This window comes from Taeniopygia guttata, chromosome 3, assembly GCF_048771995.1.
Source record: "Taeniopygia guttata chromosome 3, bTaeGut7.mat, whole genome shotgun sequence".
NCBI lineage: Eukaryota > Metazoa > Chordata > Aves > Passeriformes > Estrildidae > Taeniopygia > Taeniopygia guttata.
This window is the reverse complement of record NC_133027.1, coordinates 61,580,768-61,598,491: the sequence shown is the minus strand read 5'-3', so window position 1 is coordinate 61,598,491 and position 17,724 is coordinate 61,580,768. Positions and strand designations below refer to the sequence as shown.

General features: G+C 39.9%; 1 protein-coding gene across 6 annotated transcripts in view; it reads right to left on the bottom strand.

Annotated features, from left to right (window-relative positions):
* Positions 1–17,724, bottom strand: part of ARID1B (AT-rich interaction domain 1B) — a 323,798-nt gene that overhangs the window by 77,875 nt on the left and 228,199 nt on the right. For all 6 annotated transcript variants that reach the window (XM_030268062.4, XM_030268067.4, XM_030268064.4 and 3 more), the window contains one exon: positions 3,159–3,248. In XM_030268062.4, coding sequence (XP_030123922.3) covers positions 3,159–3,248 — 90 coding nt within the window. The remainder of the gene's footprint in view (positions 1–3,158; positions 3,249–17,724) is intronic.

The window sequence follows — 17,724 nt, the reverse complement described above, 5'->3', positions numbered from 1 at the left end:
GATGTGCATCCTCCTTTCTCTCAAAAACGAAGCAAGTTTTGATGACTACCTCAATTAGTCGTGACTACACTGTCATTATGGTAGCCCCAAGTAATGGTAATTGTTGGGATTCAGCAGCAGTTAAATGCACTCTTGCTTCTCCAAGAGACTTCTGACACCAGTCTGTCCCCACAGCTGTCTGGCTCCAACACTTCTTTAAGATGTGTGGGATTGACTTCAAGTCCCACTGCTTTCCAAGTCACGTGAGCTATGAAATAGGTTATGTACATAAAATAAATGCAATTTCTTGTTTCTTAGGTAGCCATTGTGTGTTGGCAGAACTAAAACCATTTCACTGATTGGGCATTGAACAACAGTGGCCAGTTACCAGTTGTGGGACAAGAACAGAAGTACCTAGAATTTACATTTACACTGAGCAGGTCCGAATGTTCTACAGCTTGAGCAGGACATGAAAAATTTAAAAATTATTTTTTAGAAGTACACATTTTAATGCTTACTACAAAAAAGTATTAAATAAGCTATATAAAAAGAAACCTGAGGAGCACAAAAAAAATCCAATCCCTCAAGAAACTCCTATTACTGTATATGTGCAGTACATTACTACTCCCCTACTATCATACAAAGAATGTACATGTAAAAATGCCATTGCTTCATGCTGCACTGTGAAACAGTGGATGTACAGTCTTAGTAGGCAAACATAAAAATCCCACAAGGATGCTGAGTAACCATGGAAAGAATGGTAAAATACAATGAAACACTTTAACAATAAAATAAGTAAGTGTAAACTTAATGGTTCACAGTAGTGCTTTAGCATCCTGAAGTGCTACAGCTCAGACTCCACCCACTGATCAATCTTCATGTCAGCTGGTAAATAACATTTTTTTCAAGTATTGGGAGCAGAGGATTCTGCTCAAGCAATGATTAGTACTCTTTTGTTCACCCAATTCTCTCTCAAAACAAGGAAAGAAATGCTATATAAAGTGTGAAAACAAACAACATTACCTTATCCTATGGAGTGCCTCTAGGGTTTTTGTTTTAATTTTCCTTTAATTTTTTTTCTCTTTTTTTGGAGAAAGTGTATCAGTAAACCGAGAGTTTAAATTACTGTAACAGATACCCAAGGATCAGGTGTCCTTAGCAGCAACGATTTTCTGCTCAGGTTTTTATCACTAAATGACAAGCACCTTCCCTTTGAGTCCCCATCATTCCCCCTCCTTCCTTTCTTCAAGTTCTGTGGAAACCAGTTCAGGCAAGCAAAGGAATCAACTAATGTAACAGCCTTTTTAAAAGGTGAAGTTTTCCATTTCAAAGGAGCCTCTAATCAATGACAGGGCGCAAAAGGGAATGCACGAATGTTTATGCGCATACAGCACAGACTTTAGAGAAGCTTTGGGGAACATGTTCTGCAAAATCAATAGGACCTAGCTAGTTACAAATTTTGACTCTCCTGCATGAAACAAATTGTCTTCTTGTACAAGCTCGGTCACAAGAATCATGCATATTACACCAGATTTTGCATATGAAGTGTTTAAAACCTGCAACATTCCTAAATACATTTTCTCTAAGAACATACCCACAATTCTCACTGTGTAGACGAAAAACAAACGAAATCAATCTGTAAATTTTACTTCTCTCACTGTTACTTACTTGTTTGACTTCCTAGTTATGGCAGCTGTGTTCTGTTTTACTTCTGAATACCTGCCTCTCCTGATCATACACGGAACCCCAGTTTTGTTCTACAGCAGAACAGAGCGGTTCGACCTTTCCAGTTCTGTCAGACCTGCCTAACTTGTCCCCCAAAGCCAGCTGAGGAACATACGCTGCAGATATATTTATTACTGGGCACTATAACATTTTATGCCAAGACCCAGTTGTGCCAGGAAATGCACACATCTTTCTGAGATATTTGGGTCTTCAAAATCTTCATCTGATCCATTCTTGCTGCCTTGTGACATTTCTATCCCACAAAGCATCATGTATTTGTGTTGGGTACTGACGGCATTCTTTTTTCACCAAGCATGCATGCTATTCTGAATTTTGTAATGGGAAAATATGTCCCTGCACTAACAATGGAGTAAAAAGAATGACTGAAAAGGAAAACAGAACAAACCAGCATGGAATTCTGTATCTCATGTTCTCATTAATCAGCATTCCTGAAGGAGGGGACATTCAACCCAGAAAAATAGCAAAAATTAAGACTCTCTGCTCTTCTTTGTGAGTCCTCTTAGCTCCTCCTGGATGCTATCCCAGAAATTTGTCATTCTGTGAGTTCAACTTGTTTCACTGTGAGAAAACTTCTAGTATTTATGGTATCCCCATATGGTGCTACTTGGGATATTTCTGGAAGCAAGACATTTTAGGAGGGGCATTTCATAAATAACTCCATGTTTATCACAGTTATCATGTGTCTGTTTTGCAAGCCTGTCAGTGGCACATGTTAACCACTGCATGGACAGGATGCCCGGTTTACAGCAGTTGATCACACGTATGGCCACGCAACAAAGCTGTGACAACTGTATTCCATGAGCTAGGGAGAAAGGAGGTGAAAGGAAAAAGGGCTTAACGTCTATAAAAAGTAAATTTAACTTAAAAATTCTCTGCTTATTTTTGTGAGCACATGGTAGGGAGCACCCTTTCAGAACAGTGCTCTTGCCTGCAAGGTTTTCAATGGAAGATTCCCAAATGATTGAGCCATTTGACCTAAATATTTCATTTTCCTTTATATTTAAAGATATTTTACCCTAGAACTGGCTAGAGGACTATTGTGTCCATGCAAAAATATTAGAGATGACAATTTTAAGAACAGTTGCAAAACTGCTCCTAGTTAGCACTCTTTCTCTACATCTTAATTCCAAAAAAGACAACAAAGAGCTCTATTCTCCAGGACATGACTCAAGTATTTACAGAAACTGCCTTTATACCCTGGGCATTCACTGTATTTTGAGAAAACCTTATTTTCAATTATAGTTTGGTAAAACCTGCTGTTCAGTTGCACTTTCCCTGGAGACGGAAAACCCCCAAGCTTTTTACAATGAAGACTGTCATTATTTTCCCTGGGAATAGAAAAGAAATTCCAGGAAATCTCACATTGCTAATCTGCAACTTACAACGAAGGCTGCATTTGGCATCAACTGAAAAAGCCCCAACACCTAACAAACCTCGATCCTGTGGCATTGGTGACTGGCTCAAGGCAGGGTGGGAGCTGGATTCTGACTGGCTGCCAGGAGGCTGCGGTGGCATCTGACTGCCTGTAACACACAGAGAGAAAAAGGAAAACACACTTGCTTTTAGCATTTCAGTGCACAAAACCAAGCATTGCTGCATTTTTCAACCACTCAACATCAAAGAAAGTACCAGCTGTATAAGGTAAAGACAGAGCTCAACAGGTCTAGCTTTTATCATACATATTTTCTTTTTTTTTTCCTTTTAGTTCTTGAAACCCATGGAGGAAACATGCACAAACACATTTAGCAACAGGCATGGCAAAATGTTCAATTTCGCACTGAGCGAGTTCCCAACCTCACCAACATGATCCAATTTATAGCTGCAAATCCCCTGACACATATTTCTGTTAGGGAGTTTGACAAAATCCAAGTCTGCTGAACAATAGAGCTCATCCTGCCTAGCTTAAACTAGCCTCCAGCCAGGCAGACATGGACTGCTGCCAACAATATTACCAATGAAAAATTTGGTCAATACAAAAATTACTAACAACAGTTTAAAAAGTATTTACATGAATCAGTGGTTTTAATACTGTCTGAATGTCCATGTAGAATATGGGAACAAAGAATAACATGTAGGCACACATGGTGAAAGTGAATATTTAAAAGAGATCAGACAGAAAAGGAATATCTTACTATTCAAATAAAAGCAAGGGGAAGTTATTTATTAAAATAACTAGCCAGAACAGACACATCCATTTTTATGACCTTGTTCAAAAGACATCCACTGGTGTCTACCCACCCAAACAAGCAGAACACTCTGAGTGCTGTCTGTGAGGCTCGAAACACAAAACGTTCCCTTTCAGTGCTAATGGATAATATGGCAGATGTTTATTGCACTGATGCAAGTCACTCCTCTGGGTCACCATTCAACACCGTGTCAAGCAGAGGGGTCCATATTACCACCCTACCAATACCTCAAGAGCCTTTAGCATAAGAGTCAAACTCCCCAGCCCGAGCAGGAGGAAGAATGAGACCTGAACATCCCCCAGGACTCTTCTTTGCTCTTGGTCTTATATATGCCTGCTCGTGACAGCCCAAGTGGCTTGAAGACCACCTCAGGTTAGGCAGCAAATATATACTTTAAGCATTTAGACACTTGCAGTGACGAGCATGGTATAAATAGCAGCAGACAGATTTATACCCCTCATCCTCAGAAACTGTTCAGATTGTTTTCCATTTGAAGGAAATGGAAAGAATGAAAACACAGGCAATAGATTTGTGCCTGCTGAGACTCATTTCCTCCTGCTCAGCAGCTGCCCCTCTGCAGTGGCAGGAGCAAGAAGGCTGCTGACGGTCCTGGCGCTGTGAGCCGGGCTGACAATGGGGCAGCAGGGGCTGCCCTTTAGAGTGACCAAGGGCCCCGAGTTGGACAGCTTAAATGAAGGAAAGCAAATATGTCTGCTCTGTCCCATCCACTTCCCGTCCCAAAGCCACTGGCTCTCAGCACCAACGCTAAAGAAGGGCCAGATTGATACAGAACAAAGAGAAAATCTGTAAAATGTGGAGTGCAACCACTGCCCAGCTATTCAGATGAGGTGCTTTTGCACTAAAAACATGACAGTCAACATTACTGGAAGCAGCTGTGACAACTGTCTCAGAGATGCAAATGCTGGACCAGAGGCAGAATTGCTCCTCCAAAAGACCAAACATGCCACTCAGCGCCCAAGGCTTTGGGTTCCACAGCCCATTCACGAACTCTGAGGCATATGACAATAATAATGACAAATTCCAGCTTATGTTTTGATGCCACTCAAGAGCGAGCTGTGGAGATAGTAAGTGCCTGCATTATAATGAAAGCTTTCAGCTTGACAGGAAGGATTCAGTGACTTGAGACTGTAAACAAACAGCATTTCCATGTTAACACAGGGCACTGCCACTTCCACTGTGTATGCCCTAGGCACCACTATCAGAGAAAGCACTACAAACACTTAAAAAAAAAAAAAAAAAAAAAAAAAGCACAGGTGGTTCTGACTGCACCACATAGCTCTCAGAGGATCCTCCTTTAGGCGGACGCTTGGCAACTTTGAGAGAAGCTATAGTGCAGAGAATATCTATGATAGGCAACATATTTTGCATATTATAGATGTGTCTGTTTTGGGATTTTTTACATAGATAGTAACATCAGTTATCTGGCTGGAGTCTTGTCTTGCACAGAAAAATATTCAATCACAGACCAGTAAAGTCAAGGTGTAGAGCACTACCTGTGCAACTTTTACAAAGAAATCAATTTCATGCACATCTTCAGTCAATACAGACTCTCGAGTTTTGCAGATTCACTGTAATTATCAGTCTCTCAAACCCTAATGCTATTTTTTCAGTGTACGTCTGATTTTTTTCCTTATTAAAAAACTGTCAAGCAAAATTTTTGTTTCACAAAGAAAAATGGTTTCATAAACATGACCAACTCTGCACAAGTAACAAACTTTCAAGAGAAGCATCCACTACACTAATTATCCATGGGTGCTACAGATTATCCAGGTGCTGGACATGAAGGTATTGCATCAGAGTGTTTTCAATCAAACTGTTCTTTTATTCTTAGAAGTGTTGTGAAAGGTAAAAGGAGGTTAAGCACCCAAATACCTTTCAAGACTTGAACTGAACTCTTAATTTGGGTATCTAACTCCTATTGATTGGGAGGTGATGACAGGACTTTAAAACCTTTGAAGATCCTGTCTGCCATGCTTTTTAAGTTTCTTTGTCATGAAAAGAAATGACCTTAAAGATTTTCCATTTCTTTCCTTTAAATGATAGCAATCCTTTTCTCTTTCAACCAGTATTGCTGTTGTGGTTCTTGGAAGACACTTTAAATAATACATGAACAGACTCGTCTATTTTATTAGGGAAGAAAAACTTCTACAAAAGAAAAACAACCTCTTTTTTGTTCTTAACATAACTTCTACAGCTATCCAAAAATCCAGTAATTTTTTTCACTGACAAACTACTGCCTCTTTTGACCCAGTGATACACAGAAGAAAACTTAAACAGGGATGACCTTTTCCCATCTTTTTCATACCATTGCTGCCACACTGGTGAGATACTCCACCTGCCAAAATGTATGCAAAGTGAATACTACAGATGTTTCACTAGTATTATGCAAAACCAAAGAAAATGCAATAATGCATGTTAAAAGGATAGAAGCTGCCACGCTAGTTCTTTCCCCTATATGTAACAAAGGAGCAAAATGCTATACAAATTCATATAACTATCTAGTAAAAATATTTGTTAAAACTACTGATACCAGCAGTCTACCTAATATAGTATCTGCTATTTAAAATAAAAAAGTCATCTGAAGAGGTAAGGGAATTTAAAAACGTATAATACTATATTTGTAAGTGGGTTTTCTATTTTTTAAATTATGTCAGATGCTTTAAAATTGTTTCACTTTGAAAATCTTCACTTCAAATGAAGTCAGGAGAGACTCTGTACTATGTTTGGCAAAGATGGACTGAGAAAAGTACTAAATAGTGACTGCATTATGGCTACAGTCATGTAATTAAACTGTAAAAAGTAAAATCCTTAGGGTCAACATAGCAAGGAAGAGCAGCCCTTTGATATTCTGCTGAGGAGTCCTTACGGTCCACATCAGCAATTTTTTGAAAGATGCTGAGGGCTTTCCCTCCCAATGATACTGGAGGATGTTCAGCTGTGACACCCTGTACCAGCTGGACAATACCTCACAGAATTACACCTGAACAGTTGAGTCAAGAAAACACTTTGGTGATAACAAGTTCTCTCTGGGAAATAACCAGTTAAGGGGGGAAGGAGGGGTATAAGCACAGGAATTTTAAGATGCATGAGGAACTGGAGGGCGGAGCACTGATCACAGCCTGTGTTGAAAATGGAACACTAGGCTGAAGGAAAGGCAGAAGTTACAGATCTTGTGGGTCATCTTCAGGACAATTCCAAATCTAATTTAGGAATTGAGAGCTACGACTGAATTAATGACATTGATTGATGACAAAGTAAGTAATATTAGTCAATATAAAAGATTATTAAAATACTACCTAAGAAACCCTTGGGACCACCTTTTGGCTTGGAGTATTAAAAATGCAAACATTTATATATATGGATCAGAACCAGTCTTTTTATAACTGAAAAGCTGTAGGTTATCAGGTAGACATAGAAAAAAAAAGGAAGGAAAAATCTGACTATACCTGTTGACCTAAAATGGTTATAGCCTACAAACAGCTATAACTAACCATGTCATGTGGCACTCAAAGAAACAAATTGATCACTAGGATAAATTAGGGGGATTGTTTACAGTAGAGGTACGACAACACAACATCATTGCTGATGTGTCACTGGTGGCCCTTCACAGGGACAAACCCAGAAAGCCTAATACAAACTGGAATGGGAATCAGCTACCAACATGAAATGACAGGAGGCTTGAAAGTGTGAGTATTATTTGCATGACAAAAACTAGAGCTGGAATTTTGTGATTTCTTTCTAATAATATATTTGAGGCTAAATATCAGGGAGGAAAAAGAGCATGATGATGTTTAGGAGGATAAACAAACCATTACTGGAACTTGAAACAAGTTTGTTTTAGGAATAATGAGGTCCTGAAAATCTAGTGATTAGGATGAAATCTGATAAAATAACAGGATAATCGTCACACCGTCAATGTTACAATAAAGGCTCACAGACCAGAAGAGACATTCCTGGTCTCCGATCCCTACATCAGAATTGAAAGAACATAAGTAGGCTTCTGTATGGGAGTGTTTCAAATGAGTTTTTCAGGAAATTGGAAGTGAGGTGCAAATGACCTCAAAGGAAAGAAATTTTCTATGGGTAGCATAAAGGGAAACTGGTCATGTGTTTTGTGTTATAACTTCCATCTTAAAAGCCAATGACCCTTTAAGAAAAAATATTATTTTCTTCCTTAATTTATGCATTGTAGCCAAGCTTCCTATTGTATCAACAGTATATTTTAAATTACTTATTTATTCAAGTTAAAAGGAAGGGTTGTCTTCATATCCTCTCAAATTAAGGTGTGCAAAATAGTAAAACCTTCCTTCTATCTATGCAGTAATCTGAGTGCAGATGTTATAAAAGGCCTGAGACATGAGGACCCTTTCAGATACAGCAGCTGTGGCTGTGCTGGGATATGCAGAGTCAAACACACTCAGACCAAGCCTTCTGGTTCAGCACCACACTGCAGCTAATAACCCCTTACAATGCTGGTAATCCACTGCAGCCTGCTTACCAAGACAATTTCCACCACCCTGAGTCAGGAACTTGGGACCAAACCCTCCTGCCTTGGAATACTTTTGGTGGCTGGCTGAGAGGCTCACTGAAGGCAGGACTGCAAGAAGCTGATTTGTTCCATTGCAGCAACAAAAAGCTTCTGTATAAGCTTCTGAACAAGGAGCTTATCAACTTATGCCAGATTTATGGATGCTCTACATCACGAAGTGTTATCAAGACTGCTGTCAGGCCTAGCCTTGATTTTCTGTATTACCTCTTCGTATCATGCTTTGAAGACACAAGATTCCCCTAACATATGTGAGTATCACAATCCACGTAAAATAAACAAGAAGCAAAACCCCCCACTTTGCTTTTCATGAAAGTGTAAAATTCTCAGACTACCAACACTTGAAAGTTACACTCTCACCTTCTTTTTCCTATCTATGTCACATTCACCATATCAAGAATGGGGTTGTGGGTGAGTTTCAAAGAAATCACTGTAACTTAAATGCTAAATTGCTTTCAAATCTCCATTAAAAATGCAACAATGAGCCTTTGCTCATTGAGGGCCTAGGGAACCCTAGCTCTGACTTTCCTCTGCACAAATGCAAAAGCATAAACATCTTAATTTCATGAGTAGAAGCTACTTGTTTGACATGCTATAACATTTAATCCAAAGCAAAGTTGACACTGATGGGATGAGGTTACTACTCAATATTTTGTTTCATCCTCATTACGCAGCGTGTAGTCCCAAGGTATTACTTATGGAACACCATCCAAATGTCACCCTTACTACAGAATAATTCATTATATTATGGACTTAAAAAATAAAATTAAGTAGCTGAAACTGGGGTCTGTCAAATTAGATATCCAAGATTTATTCCCAGACTGTGGAACCTCTGAGTAAGGTATAAAGACTGCAACAAATACTCAGGAGTATGAAGTGAAATAATTGTTAGTACTGCCTGAGCTGACAACAGTCTTGGTGGCAAGGGGCAGGAAAGAAAATATATTGCCCTCCAAAGCCAAAGCTCTTTTTGCTCTGGAGGGGAAGGGAGAGCAGCAGCAGACACTGCCAAGCAGGTCTGTTTCACCCATGCCCCATCCAGAAGTCAGCTCTGTGTTCAGACCAAAGTGAAGCACTTTCTCCTGAGATTTTGGAAATAAGCCCAAAGCAAGCTGTCAACTGGAATCTTCAGAAGCATGTGACTCACCCAAATAATGAGTGGCTTTCCAGTAGGTCACAGCAAGCATCTGTCTGCCTGAGGACTATTCCTTTCCAACAAATTCCAGAATTCTGCTGCAAACCAGGAAGGCAGTAGAGCTCCTCAAAATTAAGGATGCATCATTTTATTGCTTGTATAAGAGAAGGCATAAGTCAGTCTAAATCTAGGAATCACTGCTTCTCTATTCTCAGTAACACCTATCCCAAACCTGTAATTTCACTTTGCAGTTATGAGAAGTTTCATTTGGGGGAATCAAATTCTTTCTGCTTTCACCTCTGCCTAACTCTGCATCCATTTAATGCATTATTTCCATTAAGCTCGGGAGAGTTTCCAGCCAAAGATATTTCTGCTGGAGGCCAGTCCAGAATGGTGCAGTCCAGGATAGCAACCAGTTAAATCTTTTCTAATCCCCACATTCAGAAACAGTGGCTCACAGTGGCTGGCATGCAGGAACTGAATAGAGCAGGCAAGCTCATATTTCTCTCACCAGGCCAAATTAATAAAAACAAAACCTGATTTCTCCTTCTCATTTTCCTATTCTTCCTGTTCCCCAATATTTTTCCTCTTTCAAACATTTTTTTTTTTTGTTTGAGAAGCCTAATGTTTGACTGCCTTCTGAAGAAATGGGCACAGTGACAGATGAAAGGCCGTATTCATCGCCTAATTCAGAATAGGGAAAAACCGACTGCTGTGCATTTAAGATTCTAACAACCTTGCAATTTTGTAGAGCCGTTTTCCCCAACCCATTCTTTTGAAGAAATCTGCTTTTATTCTGTTAATAACTAACCACAGTTGCAGCAGCATGGATCCGATTAGCAGTTCTTACGCTACAAAGGGGGTTGGGGGGGAGGCTGTGAACAGGGTTGCCAATTTGTCCACCTGGGTCCCCAGAAGAAAGAGTAGATGAGGTGCTTGCTCCTTTCTTCCCCACTCGCTTGCTGCTCTGCACTAGACAGACCTCTTCAAAGCTCAGCCACTGATTTAATTTCTTTTTTTCCCCCCTCTAAAGTCTCGTTTAACCACCCCTCCACATGTTTTGCACTCTGTCACTGTGGCCCTCCAAAGCGACGGCGTGAATTGGGATGAGAGGGGTTGGGAGAGGCTGTGGCCACAGCTTGCCAGCACTTTCTCTCACACCTCTACAGGGCTTCTGAATTGCTTTTAGATTTTGAAAATTGTATTTTCTTAAATTTTTTAAAAACGTGCCTATGTTCTTTAGGGAATGATCCAGACCCAGTAGGCCTACTGTGTTTTTTCATTCTGTCCTTTTAATCCTTCTATAAAAATGGCAGTTTTGCTTGCATTTGGACTGAAGTAGAAGATTGTAAAGGGTTGCATGGATTTAGTAATCTATAATTACTTAGGACACATCATTACATGTTTGTAGTAATTACGTGTAATACAAAAAGCATATACTTCATCTAGAGGAAAACCATTCTCAAATTTCTATAAAATGTCAATTAAACAGAATATAAAACTGCAATTGATGCAAGTGCTAAATATCTAAAAGCTCCTAACAAAGGAGAGGGTAGTATTTCTTATTTTTGGCTCATTTCTACCTTCCACAAATGAAATGTAGCCTGCCATACACCTGAAATGTAAAACCTCAGAATTCTATTTAGGGATTTAAACCAAGTTCCAAAAGTAAGAATTTTTCATTATCAGTGCTCATTCTCTACACTGCATTTATAACTAGGAGGAGATTTTTTTCTCTAAGCTGCTCCTTATTGTGTCACCTGCATTCAAGAGCCTAAGAAGCACAATAGATGTAGCAGACATATATTTCTAAAATTTGCCACCTAATAAAAACTTTAACACCCAACTTCAACATTGCCAAATTTTAACCAAACCACAGGTCAATTTTCATTTATGGTATCTGTGAAAAAATGCATTTATGATATAGTGTGAAAAAATGCAAGATAAAAAACAAAGGGTGAATGTGATGTGAAATTGCTCTTTCCTATCCATATTTCTTTTCCCTTGATCCAGATAAGTTTAAGAATTTCTCAGAATCAGGCAGCATTAACTTGGAAGACCATCAGCAATGTAGTTTGAGTTCTCCCTGCTCCTCCTGGCTCTCTCAAGTCTAGCAAGCAGGGAAATTGGAGCAGTGCTGCGTGGCAACAAACTATTCAGCTAGTCCTGCCTGCCTCATACTAGATCACTGTCTCTGATTAAAGAGCATTTTAGTAGCAAAATGTATGTGCTTTCACTAATACTACGTTCAAAAGGAACAAACCCTCAGCTAATCTAGTTTTTCTTATTGTGTTATATGGCATATTACACAGCCCTAGTCTCAGCAATTCTCAGGATGAGGGAGAAAAGGGCAAGTTGAATGCATAAAGGATAAAAGCACCTTGAGGCAAACCTGCTTCCAAAACCCATTTGGTGGGTCTCATCTCCCTAGAAGACAAGATCTATCATGCCATATTTCATCTTGCCCGACAACGATAAGCTCCAAAGACCAGTGCGGAAGCGAAACAATTCTTCATGTATTTTTAATCAACCAAGAACTTTCATCTGGCGAGCTCCCTCCGCAAGGTCACACGCACCACGTGCGGCCACGTGCCTCTCATGCAGCTTGCAAACACCAGCTCCTATGTCAGCTTCTGTTTGGAAGGGGGAGTATTAACATTAGCAACTCCTGGTTATATCATTTATAAACATGCAGATGTGGATTATTAAAGATTAATGCATTTTGGGATTGGTGTCGGCATTCCGTTTGTCTCACGCCGAAACCAATTCTGTTCTTCATTAGTCAACGACAACCCGCATCACCCTGTTGTGGAAGAGAAATCAAAGGTGCAAGCGTGAATTGAGAATAAGTGATGAAACTGATTACTAAGAAACTTAACGGCTGTAATCAATCAACACATCACAATAATTTGAGTCCACTGTTATCTGAAGATGGGGAAAAACAGAAAAGCTTGCCGATGGAGTGAATTGTTCTTTTGTGTTTGCTTTCTAAAAACCCACTTTGCAATTTGACTTCCGTATCTACCTACAGAGCAATGCTGTCAAAGGACTGTTCAAATCTTTCAAGTTGCAGTTCAAGCTGCATGAATTTTGTCTCTAAGGAGGAGAAAGGATATCTCTCTTTTCATTAATTTTTAAAAAAATTATTATCTAGAGGTAGTGAAAATGTTCTTCTTTTGAGGCACAGAATTAATTCAAGCCATATTTGCAATTGCTCAGACTCCTTCTAAGGAGGGACACACCACGTATCTGTCTAGTCAAGTCTGACACTAACTATGAAGCATGAAGGCCACTTTAAATATCTCTCACGGCAGTGATACATAGTCTGCTGAAAAAGTGAAAACTGAAGCAGCCTATCCCATCACAGAAACCAAATACCTTATGACATTTATGCTCTATTTTATCTAGGTATAACAACCACCTGTCAACAACAACAAAAACACACTGATGGAGACGTGAGAGACTTTTCCCATTTGCTCATTAATCACTGCTTAGTATTGCAAGGGACAAGGGAGTGAGAGACAACCTTTTAATTGATGATAAAACGCAAATTAATGCCCTATTTGCCAACAGCAATAAAGAGAGACAATCTACATTTGTGTAGCTAAATAATGACAGAATAAAAACCCCCAAACATACAAAACCAAACACACATCACTTTAAATTTCTTGACAAAAACATAAACGGGTTGAGAAAAAAAGTTATAAAGAAATACATAGGTTAATGATCAAATTTAAACAGTAACTGTCCAAGGATGGCCTTAGAACATGCAGCTAAAACTAATAACAAACATACCTGTCAAATCTTGGCCGCTGTGGTTAAGTATATTTGAATTCTGTTACGTGAAGCAGAGCACATGCATAATTATGCAAATATGTTAATTGGATTTCAACAGCCTTCGTACTCTAGATGGATTTGTACCAGCAGGGTGCTACCAGTGACTCACAGAGCTACAAGAAGTGGCCCGTGTGTGTGTCCTGTCACAGCGTCCACAGCAGCAGATGCCCCGCCATGCGGGCTGCTCAGACATTGCCAGGATGATGGAAACAGGCCTGGCAGGAACCAGCAAAGAGGACAAACCAGATATGGGGCACAGCACAGCTATGGGGATGTATGTGAATGCCACTGATCTGGCCATCTGTGGGATGGTGCTGGACAACTCTCAGTGCTGGATTCTTCAAGGTTTTCCGTTTATAGGGCAGAAATGTTTGGCACTGGCTTAAGACAGCAATTAAACACTAAAACTGCAACATGTGACTGTGAAATATAAAGATATTAAAGATATTACCAGATATTAAGCAAGTGAAACCACTTAAAACTAAACCCCATAAACTACCTATAAAAAATAACCACCCAGGGCATGGTTTTTTTTGGTGAGTTACCATTTTTCTATCTGATACTTAACTTTGGGCCAATAAAAAACCAGCAGGTTGATGCCTGTGGAAAATGAAACCCTCTGTCATCATGAAAACTGAACAGGAGGAACTTGAACAGCGTGTCTCCGTCTCTTTTCATCTCCTGCACCTGTTCTGGAAAGACCACCTCTGCAGAGAAGGACACCTCCCTGATCTCTGGCAACATTGCAAGTATAATAGGAGTTTTTATAGTGCCTTTTGTAGCATAGGCTTTCCTCACAAAACCTGATGAGACCATTTAGTTATTTCATGAAGCCTTGAGACAACAGATTATTCATTAGTTGTGACCTGGGCTGAATTCTAATAGGTATTACAGGCTAGATGCTCCCTGTGCTAGAAGCAATGCCTTGAGCTAGAGTGCTTTACAATTTGCTTATTTTTTCATCCTTTGAAAAGACAGAAACGCTCTAAATGTTGTACAAACAATTCAAAAGAAAGGATTTTAAACTAGCACTATGTGAAACATTCACATATTTCATTTATAAGCATTCTAGATTTGCAAAACTGCTGATTAGATGTTTTGTGCACTAGAAGTGATTAAGAACATAGCTACGTCAATGGCATTTTGTGTTTTGGCTTTTTTCTGGTCTGGATGCCAATGAACAGCATGCATCTTCCTTGCAACAAGCTGTTGCAAGATTTTTGCCTCCGGAGAAGCCAAGGGAGAAACATTGATAGATGTGTTAAAACAATCTTTCTAGACAGTATTCCCCTGAATACTTGTAAAAATCCATTTTACAAGTATATGATCCCCTCTTGTTTTGCAATTACTTTAGGGTATTTAAAGCTTCAACAAAAAGCATAGTATTACAAATTAATAGATTCATACATTTGTTTGGGTTGGAAGGGATCTTAAAGTTTGTCTGGTCCAACCCTCCTCCCCCTGTCATGGGCAGGGACACCTTCCACTAGAGCAGGTTGCTCAAAGCCTCAACCAGCCTGGCCTGGAACACTTCTAGGGAAGGGGCATTGACAGATTCTCTGGGCAACCTGTTCCAGTGCCTCACTATTCTTACAGTGAAGAACTTCTCCCCAATATCTAATTTAAACATCCTTTCACTTTAAAGTTATTCTCCCTTGACCTATTACTCATGTCCTTTTAAACAGTTCCTCTCCAGCCTTCCTGTAAGTGACCTGTAAGTGCTGGAAGGCTGCCTCCCATAAGGTCTCCCCAGAGCCATCTCTTCTTCAGGCTGCAAACCTCAGTTCTATCAAGCTGTCTTCTAGGAGAGGTGCTCCAGCTCTCTCATCACCTTTGTGGCGTTTCCCTGGACCTGCTCCAACTTAGTTTCTGCTTGTGTCAGGGACCCCAGAGCTGGATGCAGAACTTCAGGTTGAGTCTCACCAGAGAGGGGCAGAATCCCCTCCCTGCTGGCCACACTGGTTTTGATGCAGAAGGTTGGCTCTCTGGGCTGCAGGTGCACATTGCTGGGTCCTGCTGAGCGTCTCCTCCACCAACACCCCCGAGTCCTTCTCCTCGGGGCTGCTCTCAAATCCATTCTCTGCCCAGTCTGCATCTGTTGGGATTGCCCTGACCCAGGTGCTGGACCTTGCACTTGGCCTTACTGAGCTTCATGAGGCTCACACAGCCCCACCTCTGAAGCCTGCCCAGGTCTCTTCAGATGCCACCCCTTCCCTCTGTGTGGCAACTGCACTGCATGGCTTTGTGTCATCGGCAAAGCCACTGGGGGTGCACTCAATCCCACTGTCTATATCACCCACAAAGACATTAAACAGTGTTTATCACTTTCATACTGTAGTCTTGTCTCCCTCAAATATATTTAAAAAAGGACCATGCTGTACAATATACAAATACTGGTGATTCACAGGTTAAATATGTAGAATAACTCAATCCCAAGGAAAATATTTTTCCAAATTATTTTTTAAAACAAGATCTACAGTAAAACTAGTTCTGGAAACTGGTTCAACTGGTAGGCTTCTCTTTCATAAGGCATGAAAAAAAGCATCACTCCTTTTCAGATTCTTGTAGCACAATGTCCCTTTGGACTATGATAGACTACAGTTCATGTTTTTCTTCTTGCATCATTTTAGCCACACACATTGACTAAACATGCACACCAAGACAAGATTTCCTGTTACTGTTCCATCTGGGTATCCCATTTTCCTCTCGGTCCTCTTTTTTGCCCGGAGTGCTGGCTGTAATTCTGATGGATCCTGGAATTCAAGCCAGCTAGCTGATCAATACAGGTGTGAAAGACCTCCAGGTTTGCAGAGAGTAGAGTTTAACACTGAATGGATTACATCCATTGATTCATATAATTACCACTATCAAAATTCAGGGTATTTTTAATCAGAGGAATATGCTGACTGGTTAGCAAAAATTAAGAAGCCCAGAAATAACACTCCTAAAACAGAGTATCCACAAATGGATTTCTTTCCGGAAATTGTAACTTCATCTGTATCCAAGTTCCTCAGTGAAAGAAAACAACAACTGTAACAAAAACAATGTAGCTGATGCTTAACAGAGTGAAAATAAACTTGTTTCTTCAGAAAGTACATAGAATGTCTTAAAAGCACAAGTCAAAATACTGGTTTATACAAGCAAAGTCAAAATACTGATCCATGTGAAAAAAAAAATCACATATTGCTAAAGGCAGCATTTGCTACTCATTATTAGCATAGCATACCCTTCTCTTCTATGTGGATAAAAATTGCTGTAGGGGTTTAAAAATAATAGAATCTATTAACTTGTACAAAATCTGCTTGTCCATCATGGGTTAAGGGATTCCTGGCCTATCAGCAATCTTTCTCAGAACTCTTAATATTAAAAAATTTTTGCTGCTTACACCGCAAGGGAGAAAGAGCTGACAAAAGCCTTTGGCCAGTGAGATCAAAATTGGGGATGGGGGGAGAAAGGGGAGCTTAGCTTATTTACATTTTTGCTTTGTTAGTAAACTGGAATTGTTAGAGCAGGAGGGAAAGGGGAAAAAAAAGAGAAAAGTGAAATTAACAGCCACTAAATCTTCTGCAACAGCAGTGCATTTTGATATATGCTGCGTCAGCTTCCACTAATGGTTTAGGGTTGAATAAGGCACAGTTCAAGACCCAAAGCAGTGCGGGGCAACACCATCTCATTCTTTGGAAGAATATGTACCTTAATTATAAAGATAGCTACAAAATAAAGAGATCACGATTTCTGGCAAAACAGAATAATGATCTACTTAATAGGAAATTTTAATGTCATTTTGAATCAGTGGTAATCATAGAAGAGTAGGATTTCAGCCCTGTAATCAACATACATCTGAACAAGAAGTCTTCTGATTTGAGAGAAAACTACCTTCCTGAACAAAATCCATTGAAGTTGCATTTTCTGCTCTTAAGGGTTAATCTCCCTGGTCTATTCTGGTAATGTGAATGGAAACAAAGGCTGTAGATGCATGTGCCACTTACCACACAAAATATCCATCCAGTATTTCAGAGAGCACAGGAAGGAAATGCCCACTGAGCTAGGGACGTGCCAATGTCAGTGCTGCCTGTGCCAGGCTGCTCCTGTGAAATTCGTGGCGTGCAGCAGAAAGCAATGCAGGGTGTCAGGATTACAGAGGGGTGCGGAGACAGCTTAAACAGGCAGTGGAAGAGAATCAGCCATTTGGGAGGTTTAATGGGGGCTGTTTGTTTGTCTGCCCTTTTGATGTTAAATTAGTTTTCAATTTTGTTGCAAGGAAGGATGCATCC